Consider the following 20,842-nt stretch of genomic DNA (forward strand, 5'->3'; position numbering starts at 1 on the left):
TTTAGCAGACAAACATGAAGTAATCTCTTCAGATGGGACTGGTTCTGCTGGCAGGAGTGATTCAATGGAATTTACAGTCTTAGTGTCCCCAGCTTCCTGATTATCTGCCCATATGTCCCCATCCCAAGTCTCAGGATCCCACCTCTTCCCAATCAGTGCCCTTACTGTAACTTCAGACACGTCTTGAGGTCTTCAATTGAGCTGGCGTTGTAATTTAGCCACTGTCACAACAAGACTGTGGGTTTGGTTTTCAGTAATTTCGGCTCTGTTACTACAAGAAATAAGGCTTTCTTTCAAAGCACAAGTGGAAGCCTTGAGGTCATGTATGTGGCACTTGAGCCTTGACTCTGAAGCCCTGAGTGCATCTCTTTCCTTCACCAGTTTGTCTAGCAAAAGTAGGACAAACCAACAAACTGCCTTATACTTCTCATTCTGACAAAGCTGTAGAAAGATATCACACATGTGTTCACCCCGAGCCTCATCTTTCACCAATACCTGATCTACCAGTGGTGATATTTTGCATATTTGTATTGCCACCTAGCTCCATGGACTAGCAGTGACCTCTTTACTGCTGGAAGCAGACTCATCAACTTCTTTAAGACTAACCAGACTTGAGAACCAATTTAGAAAACTCATCCTTACAATTTTGTTTCTCTAGAACCACCCCACTCTTGGTACCAAACGTCTTAGGCTGGATTTTCTAGAGAAGAAAAACCAGTAAAGTATATAAATGTATATATATAGAGAGATTTATATCAAGGAAACAGCTCATGCAATTGTAGAGGCTGTAACTTCCCAAGTCTGTGGATCAGTGTAGAAGCCTCTCCCAAGTCACACAGCTGCAGAAGCTGGCAAGCCCAAGATCGGCAGGTTGGAGAGCAGGGATCTCGCCCACAGGCTGTGCAGATCGACAAATCCCCAGTTTGGCAGATAAGCTGACAGCTCAAGTCCCAAGAACCGGAGATGAGACGACAGGAGGCAGCCACAGGATCCAGAGACAGCAAAAAGCCAGAACGTCTGTCTATATTCAGATACAGGCCACATCCCCAAGGAGACTCCCTTTCACCTGATTGGCTACTCACAGTATATTCAATCATGGAAGTGATTACATTAAAACTCTGAGAATCATGGCCCAGCCTGTGGGGATATATGCCACTTAAACATGGCTGCACTATTGACAACTGCAGCCCCCACAGGCCTCTATGCTACACAACATGTGCAGACTTGTCCCCAACATGTTGAGACTTGTCACGACTTGTTTTCCCAAACCTATTGTCTCTTTACTGATTGGCTTGTTTACCTGAATTCCTTCTCCCTTGCCCAAACCCAAAGCCCATTGTTCCGTTATCTGCTTCACTGCTTGCTGTATTGACTATAAATAAACTCCTGGGACTGAAGCTGGGGTCAACTCTTCAGAGTGACCCTCCTGGCCCACCTTTTCTGTAAGAGTTGTGTTTGGTTACTGTCTCCGCCATCCCGACAACCATCACCGCTGTGACACCAGCCAAGCTGACACACAATCTTAACCATCACAGGTGGGTAACAGACACATGAAGAAATGCTAACGATCATTAGCCTTTAGAGAAATGCAATTCAAAACTACAACGAGATACCATTTCACCCCAACAAGGCTAGCATTAATCCAAAAAACAGAAAATAATAAATGTTGAGAGGTTGTGGAGAGACTGGAACACTTACACACTGTTCATGGGAAGGTAGAACGGTACAACCACTTTGGAAATTGATTTGGCGCATCCTTAAAAAGCTAGAAATAGAAGTACCATATGATTCAGCAATCCCACTCCTTGGAATATATCCTAGAGAAATAAGAGCTGTCACACGATTAGATATATGCACAACTATGTTCATTGCAGCACTGTTCACGATAGCAAAAAGATGGAAACAACCTAGGAGCCCATCAATGGACGCATGGATAAACAAATTATGGTATATTCACACAATGGAATAGTATGCAATGATAAAGAGCAACGATGAATCTCTGAAACATCTCATAACATGGAGGGATCTGGAAGGCATTATCCTGAGTGAATTTAGTCATTCGCAAAAGGACAAATATTAAATAAGACCAGTATTATAAGAACTCAAAAATAGGTTTAAATACAGAAGAAAACATTCTCCGATAGTTACAAGGGTGGAGGGGGTATTCACTAACTAGACAGTAGACAAGAATTGTCTCAGATGAAGGGAAGGACAGCATAGACTACAGGGGAAGTCAGCACAACTGGACTAATCCAAAGCTAAGAAGTTTTCTGAATACAACCAAGCACTTCGAGGGACAGAGTAGCAGGGGTAGGGTTCTGGGGACCATGGTTTCAGGGGACTTCTAGGTCAATTTGCATAACAAAGTTTATTAAGAAAATGTTCTGCATCCCACTTTGCTGAGTGGTGTCTGGGGTGTTAAAAGCTAGCGAGCAGCCATCTAAGATGCATCAATTGGTCCCAACCCACTGGAGTAAAGGAGAATGAAGAACACGATAGATACAAGGAAAGTAAGTATTAGCCCAAGAGATAGAAAGGGCCACATAAACCAAAGACTCCATCAGCCTGAGACCAGAAAAAGGAGATGGTGCCCTGCTATCACCAACGACTGCACTGACAGGGAACACAACAGAGAGTTCCTGACGGAGCAGGAAAAAAGTGGGGTGTGGAACTGAAATTCTATTAAAAAGACCAGACTTAATAGTTTGATTGAGACTGGAGGGACCTCGGAAGATATGGCCCCCAGACTCTCTGTTAGCTCAAAACTAAAACCATTCCCAAGTCCAACTCTTCAGACAAAGATTAGACTGGACTATGGGACATATAATGATACTCGTGAAGAGTATGCTTCTTAGCTCAAGTAGATATATGAGACTAAATGGGCAGCCCTGTCCAGAGGTGAGATGGGAAGGCAGAGGGGGTCAGGACCTGGCTGAATGAACATGGGGAATCAGGGGCGGGAAGGAGGAGTGTGCTGTAGCAGAATGGGGTGAGCAATTAGGGTCTCATAACAATGTATGTATAAATTTTTGTATGGGAGACTAACTTGAATTGTAAACTTTCACTTACAGCATAACAATAAAAAAAAAAAAGAGAAATCAAATGAAGTATTGTATTGTACTGGGTAAATCCGCTGCAAACGACCTCTTTAGATTCTTAAAATGCAAAGATGTCACTTTGAGGACTGAAGTGAGCCTGATCTAAGTCGTGGAATTTTCAATCACCTCATATGCATGTGAAGGCTGGACAATGAATAAGGAAGATGGAAGAAGACTTGATGCCTTTGAATTATGGTGTTGGTGAGGAATATTGAATATACCACGGACTGCCAGAAGAACAACCAAATCGATATAGGAGGAAGTACAGCCAGAATGCTCCTTAGAAACAAGGATGGCAAAATTTTGTCTTACACACTTTGGACATGTTGTCAGGAGGACTAGTCCTTGGAGAAGGACATCATGCATAGTAAATAGAGGATCAGAGAAGAAGAGCAAGATCCTCAATGTGATGAACTGACCCTGTGGCTGCAACAATGGGCTCAAACAGCAATGATTTTGAGGGTGGCGCAGGGCCGGGCAGTGTTTTGTTCTGTTGTGCATAGGGTCACTGTAAGTTGGAACCGACTTGATGGCACCTAACAACAACGATAAGGGAACTTTATAACCTTAAATGCACTTATTAGTAAAGAAAAAGGGATGAAAATCTGTAAATGAAGTGTCTATCTCAAAAAGCAAGATGCAGAACAGAAAATTAAAGCACCAAAAACAGGAATGGAAATTTTAAAGATCAGCAATTAAGGAAATATAGAGTGACACATGATATGTTGAAGTCTGCTACTATTATTCTGCAACTGTCTATTTCTCTTTTCAATACTATTTGGGTTTATTTTATATATTTTGGAGCCTGTCATTGGGTGAGAATATATTTATTATGGTTGTGTCCTCCTTGTGTATTGACCCTTTAACCATTATATAGTGTCCTTCCTTATCCTTTATGGTGTATTTTGGTTTAAAGTCTATTTTATCAGAGATTGATAGTGCCACTCCTTTAAATTCTTATTTTCGTAGCTTAAGTTAGCCAGAATCAGTTTCTGTGGCAACCACAGTACCATTGCTGAAGTAGATAGAACTTACTTCCACTAATTCTTACAAGAGTCTTTGGGTGACGCTAATGGTTAAACATAAAAAGTAGTCTTTTTTTCTTGGCAGGATGTGGTATTCTGAAAAAATTTATGTTTCAAGGCGTCTTTTACGGTTGATCACATTTTATTTAAAAGCTTGAGGGCTTCAGTTATTGAGAAAGAATTAACCAGATGCATTGTCAGTTTTTGTTCTTGTCTTTATTTTTAATCTTTCTACAAAATTGTTTGACAAGTAACTTAGAGACTGTGGTTTAGATCATTAATTCAAACTAGAGGCAAAATGCATGATACTAAAAATATGGAGAAAGACATTGAACCAACTCAAATGCTAGCAAACCCAGGTAAGAAGGCGGATTGATGGAGTGAGTAGGGGAATTGGGGTGGGTGGGTGATGGTAGTGATGGGCTCTAGTCTCCGTATAGGGGAAATGGCTAACATGTAAAGAGTTTTCAAAGATGAGAGATGCAGTACTAGAGACCATAAATTCATTTATAATTTGTTTAAAATATATAGGTACTTAAATACCTAGTCCTAAAAAGTAAGGAGAGTGAAACCATTAGAAAAAGGTGTAAGAGAGTAGGATCAGGTTACTTTTTGTTTGAGAAGAAAAATGATTTAGTGAAAGGAAGCATAAAAAGTGTCATACAGACACAGGATATTATCATTGTTAAATATGGTAGAAAACCTGTTGTAGAAGTTCATAGGGGAGACAACGTTAAAAAGTAAAGAAATTGAAAGACATTTACAAATCAAAAAATTAAACAGAGGTCCAAGTAAAAACTCAGTAGGGCATTCAAATGGAATTATGTTACACTGGATGCACTGTGAAAAGAAATATATATCTTATATTTATATAGTATATATTACATAAATATATATGATGTAAATATGTAAATATAATACAATATACAGATATATGTACATATGCACAGACATATGTGTATGTATGTATACATATATATGTATGGATGTGTATATATATTTGAAGCTAGATATTTTAAAAACACTTGTATTGAGGCTTTATATGATGATTTAGTAAGTGAAAAAAATGATTTTGTCCTAGTTAGGGAAAAAGGAGATGCCATAGTTCAAGAGACTTATTAGTTTTTTTGTTTATTTGTTATTTTCATGATAAAAGTAGTAATTAATTTAGAAAGAAATAGATTCAAAATGAGGAAAAGCTGACCTCGGTTGTTAAATGACTATTTCTTTATTCATGTGGCATTTTGAGCATTTTTGTAACAGCTGCTTTAAAGTATTTGTCAGATATTCCCAACACCTGTGTCATCTCAACATTGCCTTCTGTTGATTGTCTTTTCCTATGCAACTTGAAAATCTCATGGTTCTTCCAATGACCTGTAATTTTGGATTATATTCTGGACATTTTGATCAATATTTTGTTATAAGACTCTGAATCTTGTTTAAATTTATGAAGTATATTGATATATATATAGATACGTGCTATTGTGTGTTCCTATAGCTGTTACTGACACTGCCATCGTGAGATTGCCTGATGGATTGGGGTACAGGAGAATGGAAAAGAGACAGAGAACAAGAGAGTGAGAGAAAATGGGATATTTCCATATTCTCTCCTTGTGTTAGGATTTCCTGTCCTGCATCTCAGACCAGAGCTAGGATACAACTCAGGAGATGGGGTGCAGTTTGTCAATAAGAACCGCTTCCAATCAGGACAGCTTCTCTCTGACATTAGCAGGCCCTTCTGAGCTGTGCAAGGGCCCGTCTTTGCTGTGTACCCAGCCTCTTGACTGTGCACACCCAGTCTCGGCCGTGTTTACCCCCTCACAACCGTGCACGCTCCCTCTCAGCTATGCACGCCTCTCTGCCTTTGGCCTCCCTGCCTTTTGGCCTCCCTGCCTTCAGCCTTTCCACTGCATAACTGGCTCATAACCAGTTTAACAGCTTGCTCAGCTGCTACTCTCCTACCAAGGACTTTCTGCTATCACCTCTGGCTTTGCCCCAAAGGGGCTGCTCTGCCACAGGCCCCTCCCAGACCTTTTGCTGTCTTCAGTGTTACAGCTCTTGACTAGTATTACAACTCTTTTAGGAGGTTCACTCCTCCTCCTCTCTCTCCCCCTCTGTGGGCTTGGCTGCCTAAATAAGCAAACTCCTTGTAATTTCAAGGCATGGCCCTCTCTGTAGGACCATGAACCAACCAATCCTCTCCGTGGAATGCAAGCCACTCAGTTCTATTGGGTGGATTTTCAAGGCACTATTCCAATTGGCAAATTCCTGCAAGGTGCGTAAAATAGAACAACCACAGGGCAGACTGGGCCTAACGAATCATTTCTGGCATAATTACAAACCCAAGGTCAGAAAGGCCATATATAAGAGAAAGCCCTTGCACATCAAGAGGGAATGTTGGAGAAAATAAGGCCTGTCTACTCAAGAATATGTCTAGATGAATTAACTAAGAGTGTGAACTGCTGGCAAGAGAAGTGTCAGAGGAGAATGTCTACAGTAACTTTGGTTTTAATAACCAAAAATGTTTTGAGTTTTAACATAAACACAAAAAATCATGCAAAATAAATATATATTTTAATGAAGTATTCTAAAGAAAACACAATTTCTCTTTGTCAGAAGAAAGATACTTGCCATCCATCTAAGAACCCCTCCAAGTATTCTCTTCCATTCCCCATATCTTCCTGTCAAGAATAACAATAATTTGACATTTATGATCATTGCTGTCTCAATTTAGTTTGGGCTTAAAAATTTTTTTTTCATAGATGTCTTTCAATCTGTATATTACCATTTGATCTCAATTTTTTAAATTTCCTTTAATTTTTTTCTTTTTTTTTTAAGAATAGGGTTCATTTGTTCTGTAAAGTTTCGAACAATCTGAATTTTGTTGATCACTTCTGCAGTTCAATTTGACATGATTCTCTCCTCTATGTTATCTGTAAATTGGTAGATGTATCTGGAGGTTTAATCACATTCATATTTAATTTTTTTGGCAAGACTACTTTCCGGGTTTTGCACGTTCAAGATCAATTTTAACTTCTGTCAAAGATTAAAATCTGGACAGAGAATAGCAAATTTTAAAAAATGACAGGAATTCGAAAGCTGGAAGCAAGAAGGAACAGTAGTTGGAAAATATGGCTTGGTGAGAGAAATGATGCTAGAGATCACATGACGGAATTTTGCAAGACCAACGACTTCTTCATTGCAGAAAAAAGGTTTTTTGTCCAACATAAACAGCCACTATACAAGTGGACCAAACCAGATGGAATATGCTGAAATCAAATTGACAACAACTGTGGAAAGAGTTCATGGAAAAGCTCAACATCATCAGTCAGAACAAGGCCAAGGGCAGACTGTGAAACAGACCATCAATTCCTCATATGCAAGTTCAAGCTGAAGCGAAAGAAAATTAAAATAAGTTCATGAGAGTTAAAGTATGACCGCGAATATATTCCACCTGAATTTAGAGACCATCTCAAGAATAAATCTGATGCATTGAACCCTAATGATCAAAGACCAGACGAGTTGTGAAATGACATCAAGGACATCATACATGAAGAAAGCAAGAGGTCATTAAAAATACAGGGAAGGAAGAAAAGAGCAAGATTAATGCCAGAAGAGACTCTGATACTTGCTCTTGAACATCAAGTGGCTAAAGCAAACAGAAGAAATGATGAAGTAAAAGAGCTGAACAGAAGATTTCTAAGGGTGGCTTGAGCAGACTAAGTATTATAATGACATGTGCAAAGACCTGGAGTTAGGAAATCAAAAGGGAATAACACACTTGGCATTTCTCAAGCTGAAAGAACTGAAGAAAACATTCAAGCCTAGAGTTGCAATATTGAAGGATTCTACAGGAAAAATATTAAACGACGCAGGGAGCACCAAAAGATGAAAGGAATACACTGTCACTATCCCAAAAAGAATTGGTCGATGGTCAACCGTTTCATGAGGTAGCATATGATCAAGAACAAATGGTACTGAAGGAAGTGGCCCAAGCTGCACTGAAGGCATTGGTGAAAAGCAAGGCTCCAGGAATTGACAGAATATCAATTGAAATGTTTCAACAACACTGGAAGCGTTCACTTGTCTATGCCAAGAAATCTGGAAGACAGCTACCTCGCCAAATGACCGGAAGAGATCCATATTTGTACCCATTCCAAAGAAATGCGATCCACTCGAATGCAGAGATTATCGAAAAATATCATTAATATCACACACAAGTAAAACTTTGCTGAAAATCACTCAAAAGCAGTTGCAGCGGTACATCAACAGGGAACTACCAGAAATTCAAGCAAGAGGTCATTAAGAAGACAGGAAAGAAAGCAAAGACCAAAATGGATGTTAGAAGAGACTCTGAAACTTGCTCTTGAAGCAGAGTAGCTAAAGTGAAAGAAGAAGTGATGAAGTAAAAGAGCTGAACAGAATATTTCAAAGGGAAGCTTGAGAAGAGAAAAAAAAGTAAAGTATTGTAATGAAATATACAAAGACCTAGAGTTAAAAAACCTAAACTGAAGAACACACTCAGCACTTCTCAAGCTGAAAGAACTGAAGAAAACATTCAAGCCTCAAGTTGCAATATTGAAGGATTCTACAGGGGCAGTATTAAACACACAGGAAACATCAATAGAAGATGGAAGAAATACACAGAATCACTGTGTCAAAAACTATTGGTTGACGTTTAACCATTTCAGGAGGTAGCATATGATCAAGAACTGACGATACTGAAGGAAGAAGTACAAGCTGCACTGGAGGCATTGGCGAAAAACAAGGCTTCAAAAATTAACAGAATACCAATTGAGATGTTTCAACAAACCCATGCAGTGTTGGAGATGCTTACTTGTCTATGCCAAGAAATTTGGAAGACAGCTACCTGGGCAACTGACTGGAAGAGATCTATATTTGCGCCCATTCCAAAGGAAGGTGATCCAAAAGAATGTGAAAATTATCATACAATGTCATTAGTATCACACAAAAATAAAATTTTGCTGAAGATGATTCAAAAGCAGATGCAGCAGTACATCAACAAGGAACTGCCGGAAATTCAAGTAGATTCAAAAGAGGAGGTGAAAGAAGGGATATATATCGTTGCTGATGTCAGATGGATCTTGGCTGAAAGTAGAGAATACCAGAAAGATGTTTACCTGTGTTTTATTGACTATGCAAAGGCATTCTACTGTGTGGATCATAACAAATTATGGGTAATGTTGCGAAGAATGAAAATTTCAGAACACTTAATTGTGCTTATGCGGAATCTGTAGATAGACTAAGAGGCAATCCTTCTAACAGAACACGAGGATACTGTGTGGTTTAAAATCAGGAAAGTTGTGTGTCAGGGTTGTATCTTTCACCATATTTATTGAATCTGTATGCTGAGCAAGTAATCCGAGGAGCTGGACTATATGAAGAAGAACATGGCATCAGGATTGGAAGAAGACTCATTAACAACCTGCTTATGCAGATGACACAACCTTGCTTGCTGAAAGTGAAGAGGACTTGAAGCACTTACTGATGAAGATCAAAGACTACAGCCTTCAGTATGGATTACACCTCAACATAAAGAAAACAAAAATCATCACAACTGGACCAATAAACAACATCACGATAAATGGAGAAAAGATTGAAGTTGTCAAGGATTTCATTTTACTTGGATTCACAATCAATGCCCATGGAAGCAGCAATCAAGAAATAAAATGACATATTGTATTGGGCAAATCTGCTGCAAAAGACCTCTTTAAAGTGTTAAAAAAGCAAAGATGTCACTTTGAGGACTAAGGTGTGCCAGACTAAAGCCACAGTGTTTTCAAATTGTCTCATATGCATGTGAAAGCTGGACAATAAATAGAGAAGCACAAAGAAAAATCGATGCCTTTGAATTATGATGTTGGTGAAGAATATTTAAAGTACCGTGGACTGCCAGAAGAATGAACAAATCTGTCTTGGAAGAAGTACAGCCAAAATTCTCCTTACAAGCAAGGATGGCAAGACTTCTCATATACTTTGAACATGTTATCAGGAGGGACCAGTCCCTGGAGAAGGACATCATGCTTGGTAAAGTAGCCCAAGCCAAGCCTATTGCTGTCGAGTGGATTCTGACTCATAGCTACCCTGTAAGACACAGTGGGTCTGCCACATAGGGTTTCCAAGGAGTGGCTGGTGGATTAGGACTGTCAACTTTTGGTTAGCAGCCTGAGCTTTTAACCACTGCACTACTTGGGCTCAAGAAGCTCAGTGAATAAGAGGAGGACCCTTAACAAGATGAATTGACACAGTGGCTGCAACAGTGGATTTAAGCATAACAACGATTATGAGGCTGGTACAGGAGGACCAGGCTGTGTTTGGTTCTTTTGTACTTAGGGTTGCTATGAGTTGGAACCAACTCAACAACATTTGCAACAACAACAGTGAAAAGGGAAAAAATTAAATGGAAGGAACATTTTGGTTGTTAATGCTTCTAGTAGAATGCTGTTTAATTTAATTTAAAAAATGTTTTCAATAATTTTTCCAGGTTATATATCTTCAAAAAAGAATTCTAACAAGGCGACCTTGAATCGTGTCTTGTCTTTCTCCCTACTCATGTGTCAGATCATGGTGTTTGGAACGATTATTGGTTTGGTAGGTAAGTGAATTGTAATCTTTGTTCATCTAGAAAATTCGTTTACCAAAGAAGATAAGGCTTCTTGGAAGTTTTCTTGCTCTTTACAGTTCCTAATATACTTCTTTTATTTCACCAGTAGAGTTAAACTCTCATAACCCTGTATGTGGGATCCAAAAATTTAATTGTGTGAGATAGGGGCCATATTCTGCAAATGTAACCAGGGTCTGCAAAAGATAGAACCCATTTTCCAGTAGAGGGCATATCAAAACAGAGCTGTATAAACCTACATGTATAATTTATGAAATTGTTTTCATGCTTGAAAACTGGCCAAGAATTCAATATGTATTTTTTCAAAGAATATATTCATTAAGATAAAGGCTGAGATGATGTGAAAAAGAAAAGGGGACAAAAATATGTTGGTTTACAAAACAGACTTTTCTTTACCCCTCATTAATCCTGAGATGAGTGAAGAGGTCTTTGCGGACTGCTGTGCTCCATTCCTAGCACATCATTGGCTTCTACAGGATGTTACTGTGAAACCCAGGTTTCCTGCAGGAAAAAGAAAGAATTCATGGAAGAGGCCTGCATAATGTTTTAGGTCCAGAACAGAAAGTGACACGCATCCCTTCCGCTCAAGTATCATGTGTGGAAACTTAGTCACAAAGCCATATCTAAATGCAAAGGAGCCTGGAAAATGTGAATTTGCTCAGCTTCTACTCAATTATTATGCAAGAAGAAAATAAATTTTGGTGGACAACTTGCACTCTCTTCCACAAACCACGTGTAATTTTAATATTATTTAAACTTTACCTAGATTCCCAGGAGAAAAAAAGACCTTCTTTATGAAATGAGGAAAAGCTACCTTCAGTAATTTATCACCCAGTGATCATGGAATCTTTTCTCTTTCCTTCTTTCATTACATTCTATTATATAGAGGACAAAATCTTTAGTACAAAGTACTTTCAGAAACGGATATCAGATCAACAGCTTATGAACATTGATTCTGAATACTATGCTCCTTGTTTAAAATGTTCAGAAAATAAAAGAAGTATAAATAAGAAGTTAAAAATCACTCATAATCTCACTAATTGAGTATATCCTTCAAGATTTTCCTTACATGTTTTAAACTTAGTGGGGGTGCTTATGAGGAAGATATGCAAATATGCACTGCCTGCAACTATTTTTCCTTATTATTGCAAAGAATTTCTGTGATACAAGAATAGTTTATCGGATTAACAACATACAGTTCTTTCAGGGGAGCGCTGTTGTAGAGGCATAGCCTAGGCAGGTTTACCCTGCCCAAGAGGTAGCGATAGGCACATAATTCACACTCAGTCAGACTCCTTGCTAAGCCTTGGTATTAGCAGAATTATTAAAAATATATATACCCTTGAGTGATTTTAAAAAATCCATGACTTAAGTGAGTTGAATATATGATGATGTCTGACATTTTTATTTCCTTTCTCATTCTTACCACACATAAAGATACACGTGTTCATCATTTTTTAAATTCCTCTTACGTCACCTAGTTGAGATCCCTGGTGGTGCAATGTTTAAAGCAATTGACTATTAACTGAAAGGTTGGTGGTTCAAAACCACCAGCGACTCCACGGGAGTAAGATGTGGCAGTCTGCTTCCATAGAGATGTACAGCCTTGGAAACCCTATGGGTTCCCTACGAGTCAGAATTGACTCAACAGCGGTGGGTAAATTGCCAGGCACATGATAGATCAGTTAGAGTATAGCGTTTAAGAGCATAGATTTGAGTACAGATTCTGAATTCAGACTGCTTGGGTTTGAATTTCAGCTCTTTTACTGATGAAGCTTTGAAGCTTTGTAACCTTGGGCATCTCTTGTAATCTCTCTGTGCTTCAGTTCATTCAGGGTTGTTATGACGATTAAATGAATTTAGTGTATGATAGGATTTGGACAGTGTTTGTTGCATCATAAATATTTAGTGAATGTTATTATCAGAAAACTCAATTTATTTTTAGATAAAATACAGTATTTTAGCTATGAGTATGTTAAAAAAGTCAACATTTTCTAAAATCACATGAAGCCATAACGCAATGGGATTTGATGAAAATCTGAACTGGGTGAATAATGGTCCCAAAGTCACATATACTAAATGTTGCACACACAGGGTTTTGACCCAGTTTTTTTAATTCAGTGTGCTGCTAACCACTAGAATTTACTCCCTTTTTAAGCAACTCTGTTTTCAAACAAATTTATAAAAGTGCTTCTCTTTTTCTGGAATAAATTTGTTAATTAATGTTGCTTGTATGTATTTATTATTTCCGAAATTTGTGACTCTGCCCCCTGGTGTCAATAAGAGATTATACAGCATCCTTTAATTGAAAAACGAAAAGGCTGTTTTTTGTTTTGTTTTGTATCTACATTGTAAAAGGCCAGTAGTGTACAAGCGGCACAGAACTTACCCTCAGCTCTATAGGGGAGAGGTAATGGAATAAATATTTATAAATTGAATATGCTATTAGGATTAAATAATTTGATGCATATAAATTACTAGATCACACCTGATACAAAGTAAGCTTTCAAAAACTTTGCTGCTATTTTTATTACAGTAATCAGCATCTTCACCAACATTATTATCCTTAGTGGGAATATTATATGATTACAGGTGAAGGTAAGATAGAAAAAATAATAATTAACTCATCATGGTCATCCTGGGTTTAAAGGTTTTTCAGAGTGATATTTTTTCAGGATCACCCTGGACAAAACCCTGAGTAGCGTGATAACCTCATTACTTTCTCTATGTACACTTGAATGTTGCAAAACAAATCTGAAGAGGGGAGATTTGTTTGGATTTGGCCCTATGTTAGTCATCTGGTATGTGTCTTTTGTCCAATTTGTCATAGCTAGGGACAAAGATTTGATTTCACCTCCACAACACACATAGCTGGGTGAAGAAAAGCAGCTCAGATGGTTTAAAAAAAAAAAAAAAGGATCAAAGCTACTAAGTGGCTGTTTAACACCGCAGGCACGGAGGCATCATGGTCTTCTCTTCCAATTACTCTAGCATGTTCCAGCCCTTATTTTCTGTTAGACATAACCAGCCTGGCAGATATAACAAATTCCTCCTTAAGGAGCATACCCTAGAAGCAACTTAGCTACAAGACCCCTTTATAGCTCAACACGTGCTTGCAGTGCATGTAACTTAGACCAAACTGTGATCTAGAAAACTATAGAAGAACTCCTTCCCCTCCCCCACCCAACCTGGTAATAATCCACGCCCTGCTGCTGCATCCAAATAGTACCATAGTGACCCTTTACATGCTGCTTACAAATCTTAGAGTCAATAATACTTGGAATATTCCATGTTTTTCTATATGGTTTTCATTTCTTTTCTAATCTTTTTATGATTCCACACTAGTTGGTTATTCCTCACCATTCTATAATCACAAATAATATCTTTTATACACTGATGAAATCAAATTGTTAAGGATGTAGATTTTTTAATTAACCTATTCAAGAAAGAAAAAACTGGAAGGAGACTTTTTTTGCATTCTGTAAATACTTTAATATTAATCGAGAAAATGTATTCTGAAATACAATTTAAACCTATGACTCCTCATTTCTTTAAATAATCATAAGAACTTAATTGGTACTGGGTACTTACTGGTACTTACAACGACCTTACTTCACTACCCCTCCTACATTACCCATTCTCTTCCTTTCAACTAGCACTTTAACTGGAAAAGATTCCTTGTTTGGAGTCAATACCTGCAGAATCATCTTCTAGCCTGGCCCTAGTCTTTAAACTGGTTGAAGTAGGAGCAATGATAGCACAATAGGTGTGCACAGATTTGGAGAAGATCAATCTGCCTTCAGTCCCAGAAATTACATTCTTTCTCTTATAAGTATAATTTGGTATCTGGCTTGTGATGAGTGCCTTAGAATACATATTTCTATGGTGCTAAGCGGTTAGACATTTGGATGACACCAGTGATTGTTCCTCAAAAGAGCCAAGCCTAAGAGGCCTCCATGGAAATTATGCTATTGAAATTTAAGCATTTGACTGATAACCAAAAGGTCAGCAGTTTGAATCCACCAGCCACTCCTTGGAAACCCTAGAGGGCAGTTCTACTCTGTCCTATAGGGTCACTATGAGTCAGATTTGATGATACGGCAACAGGTTTTTTGATTTTTGGACCAAGCTTCCTGGCCTGTCCCAGACATTTTCAGAGCTGTTGAGTTAGGAGGAAGAAGTGATCCTAGAAGCTGAACAGTCAACTGCTAGCAGCTCAGTGAGGGCCATCAGGAGATACTTTCTTTGCTCTGGATCCCCCCTGAAGACAGTATTGCACCTGATTATATGCAAATTAGGTCAGAAAAGCCAGTGCAAGTGGAGAATTTCCATCTCCAAAATCCAGATACTCACTAAATAGAAGAAGCATAAAGTTACAATGACTTCTTTCATCTTCATGGGACTATCCAGACATACCCCAGATCACTACACTTCAAGAAACTTAACTCACAGACATTTTCTATGCCCTTCCACTGATTTATTTACCAAGGCCTCTAGACCACCTAGTACTACGTGTTCTCCAAGGCTGATCGGATGTTGTTATTGATGTATCTGGCATTTTAAGGAAGAGTAACATTGTTCCAATCCAAGTAGACAGATATATGACTCAGAGTTTGAGGCATGAAGAATGCCTTCAACTTATCCACTACTGAAGACATTAGTTTGAATCCCAGATGTGCCATTTACTGTGTAATGTATGCAACAATTTTTAACATTATAGTTCTAATTTGAAAAATGAGGATAATATCTTTCATACCTTATAGGGGTATTAGGAAATATATTAGATAGTACTTGGTAATTTATATAGCACAATATAAAATTAAGTTCTTTTTATTTTCAGTAACTACAGCTAAATTCCATCAGAAGCTGTCAGGATGTCTTGAAACTGCATGCCCAGACAGCTGTATTGGGTTCCAAAAAAAGTGTTTTTATTTTTCTCATGACACCAGAAACTGGACATCCAGCCAGAGATTTTGTGACACACAAGGTGCTGACCTTGTTCAGGTTGAAACCCAAGAGGAACTGGTAAGGTAATAGTTCTGTCCAGAATCAATGATTCAGCCCCAACAGTAGGCAATGTGATTCTATGTAAGTGGTTGAGAGACAGGGTTAGATACCTGCCTAGACACTGACTTTGCAGCATAAAGAGAGAAGTCTGCAAGTGTTGCATTCTACAGCAGGCTGTCTAAATTACTTCAATAGCAGGAACATGGCCATAGAGAAATCCAATGCCGTCTTTGCTTATAAACCAGAACTGTTCAAATAGAGATTAGAAAATTAAATTTGCATGAGGCTAATCACATCATTTCAAAATAGATTAAGCAAATTTACAGAACTACAGAGAGAAATTGACAAATCCACTATCAGAAGAAGAAATTTAAATAGGTCTCTCACAAACTGATAGAAGAAGCAAGCGAACATTCAGTAAGTGTACAGAGGATTTGAAGAACGTAAAACAAACTTAACCTAATAGGAGTACATAGAACACTGGAGCCGGCAACTGCAGAAAATAATTTATTTCCAAGCATACATGGAACAGTAAGCAAAAATTGACTATCTACTAGACCATAAAGCCAATCGACACTTTCAAAGAATTGAAATCATTCAGGCTTTGTTATCTGACTACAATGCAATTAAGCCTGAAATAAATAACCAAAAGATATCTAGGAAAATTTGTTCATTTGGAATTGACATAAATTTCTAAATTACCTAAGAGTAAAACAAAAATGGACATAAGAAAATAACTTACATCAAACTACATTTTACAAAATAAGCATAACCTTGATATAAAAACCTGATAAGGAGAGTAGAATAAGGAAAAGTTAGAAGTCAATCTCATTCATGAACATAAATACAAGATTTCTAAATAAAATATTAGTGAACTGAATTCATCAATGTATGAAAAGTATAATATACATGACCAAGTAAGGTATATCTAAAGAATAAGAGCTTGCTTTAGCATTAGAGAATAAGTTAATTCAGTACTTAACAGTATAAACGATAAAAGACATATGATCATCACAGTGGGTCCAAAGATTGATAAAATCCAACATCTATTCATCTTAAAACTCTTGGCAGATGAGTAATAGAAGAGAGCTGCTTTAAGAGGATAAAGAGTGTCTATAAATTACTTAGAACAAACATCATGTTTATAGTAAAACATTGAAAGATTTCACTCTGAGATTAGAAATAAGCAATAATATCCACTATCATCACTTCTATTCAACATTGTATTGGAAGTTCTAGAAAGTGTAACAATACAAGAAAAAGAAATTAAAAAATCCTTAGTATTAGAAATGAAAAAAGGGCAATGGTTCTTATGTTCTATTATTGTGCCTGTGTGTGTAAACATATATAAACCAATAACAAGAGAGTTTAATAAACTTGCTGAATATAAAAATCAATATAAAAAATCAATTGTATTTCTATATGCCAACAAAAAAATTAGAAAATTTCGTTTTATGACTGAAGATTTTAAGGGGAGCAATTCTCCACAACGTAATCTACAGAGCTACCAAAGTCCTGATTAAAATGGCAAAAGGATTTTGGTGGAATTTGACAAGCTGATTTAAACTATAGGGCTGCTATAAGTCGAAATTGACTCAATGGCAATGGGATTGGGTTTTTTGTTGTTGTTGTTTTTTGGTAGAAAAGCAAACAGCCAAAAATAGCTAAGACACTTTTGAAGAAAAATAACAAGGTAGAAGGAATTGCCCTGACATATATCAAAGTTCATTATAAAGTGATAGTAGCTAAGAAAGTGTGGGTTAGGGGACCAGGAGAGATAAATATAACCAGGGAATGCACTTGGGAGCCCAGAAATAGAAGTACATACAGGACTTCTGGGCAACATGGCATTATACACAGAAGCACCAGACCGTCCCTCCATAGCAAAGACCCAAAAAATTAAGTCAAACAGAGACAAATGTCAATCCTGGAACCCTAAGCATCAAATGAAGAGATAAAGAACTCAGCCAAGCACCAAATGAATTAAGAAACTGACAGAGAACAGAGAGCGAGGAGATTTATGAGTGCAAGTCCCGTATCAGCTAACGCAGCATAGATTTGCCATCTTGGACTCCTGTCAGAGACTGGTCAACAGGGAGTATGGGACAGCAGCTTCACAGAGCTCCCAGCAGGAGACAGAAAAACTGGTAACCAACAATATATGCTTTCCCACCCCCGACCCTTCTTCACTCCCGCTTGGCCTCCTCTGCTTCCTGTGGCCACAGTCTCTTGGCTGGGAGGCACCAGCTTCAGCCCTGTGCTGCTTGCCCACAGTAGCCGGCTCCCTGAGTGCCATCTGTTTGTTGTTGGTGTTGCTTTTTTCCGCTTCTTTTGGTTTCTTCTATACCTGTCACCACCTCCACCTCCTTTCTCTCAAATACCTGGCTCCATGTGCCATCTTTGCTTCTTTTTGAAAGGCTGTGAACCACCACTTGACTATGGAACTGCTTTCTGGCCTGTGCCACCACGCTGGTGGGTACCCCAGGGCTTCTTTTTGTTTGTTTGTTTTGATTTGTTCTGGTTTATTTGTTTGTTTCCTTTTTTCTTTCCTTGGCTTGGGAGACCCTTCTATCTGTGCTGTACTGCACGGCTTGGGAACTACTTCCCCAGTCTGTGCAGCTGCATGGCAGGATCCCTAGGTGCATTTCTTTTTTCCTTTTTGTTTTCTTTTCTCTCTTTTTTCCTTTTTCTACTTCTTCATCTCTCGGTTTCTCGTCTCTCTGTACTTACCTTCTCTTCCTGGCACTCCTGAATACCTGGCGCTGTGTGTCACCTCTACCCCTTCTAGCCAGATTGTACTTGGGGGCCTGGGAGCTCCATCCCCAGTCTTTGCAGCTGCACCAGTGGGATCCCTGGGGGCTTTTCTTTTTCTAATTTTTATTTATTTTACCCTTTTTATTTTTTTCTTTTTGTTTTTCTCCATTTCTCTGTTTCTCATCTCTCCACTCCAACTGCAAGCTCCCTTAGCACTCTTTTTTTGTTTCTTTGTTTTGGGCCCCTGTTTCTCTCTCCTCTCTCTCCTCTTTCCCCTACTCATCTTAGCTCTACACATCACAAAGAAAAGTCATCTACAAAGGACAGTCAATTAGAATAAGCTCACACTACTCAGCAGAAACCATGCAGGCAAGAAGGCAATGGGATGACAGATAGAAAGCCTTAAAGGAAAACAACTGCCAGCCAAAAATTATATATCCAGCAAAACTGTCTCTCAGATAAGATGGCAAAATTAAGACATTTCCAGATAAACAGAAGTTTAGGGAATTTTCAAAAACCAAACAAAATTACAAGAAATACTAAAAGGAGTCCATCAGTTAGAAAATCAATAACATCAGCTAACAACACAGGACAGAGCAACCAGATATCAACTCAGATAGGGAAGTCACAAAAATACATCAAAGCTAAAACATTGAAAATAGGGAAACAGAGATACCAATATGAAAAAAAGGACAACATTAAAACAAAAAAAGGGACTTAAAAAATGTAGACATAGATTTTTCATATGGATGGGAAGTCAAGGTGATATAAAGAAATAAAAACTGGTATAAACTTAGAAAAATAGGGGTAAATATTAAGGTAACCATAAAGGAAACTAACAAACCTACAAACCAAAATAAAAACTAGAAAAATATAAAGCCTCAGCAAACACAAAATCAACAACAATGAAAAAGATGAAAAGAAAATACATAAAGAAAAACAATTCACAGAAAATTAAGGGGAACAAAGAAACTGTGAACAACACACAAAAAGAGACATCAAAATGACAGCACTAATCTCATACATATCAATGTAAATGACTAAATGCACCAACAAAGAGACAAAGAGTGGCAGATTGGATAAAAAAGCATGATTCGTCTATATGCTGCCTATAAAAGACACACCTTAGACTTAAAGACACAAACATGCTAAAACTCAAAGGATGGAAAAAAATGTTTCCAGCAAACAACACTCAAAAAAGAGCAGGAGTGGCAATATTAATCTCTGACAAAATAGACTTTAAAGTAAAATCCACCACAAAGGATAAGGAAGCACACTATATAATGATCAAAGGGTCAATACACCAGGAGGACATAAGTGTAATAAATATTTACATATCCAATGACAGTGCTCCAAAATACATAAAACAAACTCTAACAGCACTGAAAAGAGAGATAGACAGCTCCACAATAGTAGTAGGAGACTTCAATGTGCCACTTTCGGTGAAGGACAGAACATCCAGAAAGAAGCTCAACAAAGACATAGAAGAGCTAAATGCTACAATCAACTAACTTGGTCTCATAGACATATACCGAAGACTCCACCCAACAGCAGCCAAGTATACTTTCTTTTGCGATGCACATGGAACATTCTCCAGAATAGACCACATATTAGGCCATAAAGCAAGCCTTAACAAAATCCCAAATAGCAAAATATTACAAAGCATCTTTTCTGGCCATAAAGCCATAAAAGTAGAAATCAACAACACAAAAAGCAAGGAAAAAAAAAATCAAACACATGGAAACTACTGGGTTACAGAAGAAATTAAGGATGGAATAAAGTAATTCATAGAATCAAACGAGAATGAAAACATATCCTCCCAGAACCTTTGGGACACAGCAAAAGCAGTACTCAGAGGGCAGCTTATAACAACAAATGCACATCTTCAAAAAGAAGAAAGGGCTATAGTCAAAACATTAACCCTACAATTCGAACAAGTAGGAAGAGAGTAGCAAAAGAAGCCCTCAGGCGCCTGAAGCAAGGCAATAATCATAATTAGAGCAGAAATAAATGAAATAGAGAATAGAAAAACAATTGAAAGAGCTACCAAGACAAAAAGCTTGTTCTTTGAAAAGCTCAACAAACTTGATAAACCAACCATTGGCCAAACTGACAAAAGGAAAACAGGAGAGGAAGAAAATAACCCATATAAGAAATGAGATGGGTGATATCACAACAAACTCAACTGAAATTAAAAGAATCATAACAGAATACTATGAAAAATAGTACTCTAACAAATTTGAAAACCTAGAGGAAATGGACAAATTTCTAGAAACTCACTACCTACCTAAACTAACACAAAAAGAGGCAGAACA

General features: G+C 37.9%; 1 protein-coding gene across 2 annotated transcripts in view; it reads left to right on the forward strand.

Annotated features, from left to right (window-relative positions):
• Nucleotides 1–3,930: 3,930 nt before the first annotated feature.
• LOC101351278 (C-type lectin domain family 2 member D) overlaps nucleotides 3,931–20,842 on the forward strand; it is a 31,218-nt gene continuing 14,306 nt past the window's right edge. Inside the window, exons 1-3 of one of the 2 annotated variants that reach the window (XM_023741554.1) lie at nucleotides 3,931–4,482; nucleotides 10,629–10,739; nucleotides 15,607–15,791. In XM_023741554.1, the coding sequence (XP_023597322.1) occupies nucleotides 4,422–4,482; nucleotides 10,629–10,739; nucleotides 15,607–15,791 (357 nt within the window). In that variant the 5' untranslated portion in view covers nucleotides 3,931–4,421. The remainder of the gene's footprint in view (nucleotides 4,483–10,628; nucleotides 10,740–15,606; nucleotides 15,792–20,842) is intronic. The other variant, XM_023741555.1, reaches the window with a different exon arrangement.

The sequence above is a fragment of the Trichechus manatus genome, unplaced genomic scaffold, assembly GCF_000243295.1.
Source record: "Trichechus manatus latirostris isolate Lorelei unplaced genomic scaffold, TriManLat1.0 scaffold00182, whole genome shotgun sequence".
NCBI lineage: Eukaryota > Metazoa > Chordata > Mammalia > Sirenia > Trichechidae > Trichechus > Trichechus manatus.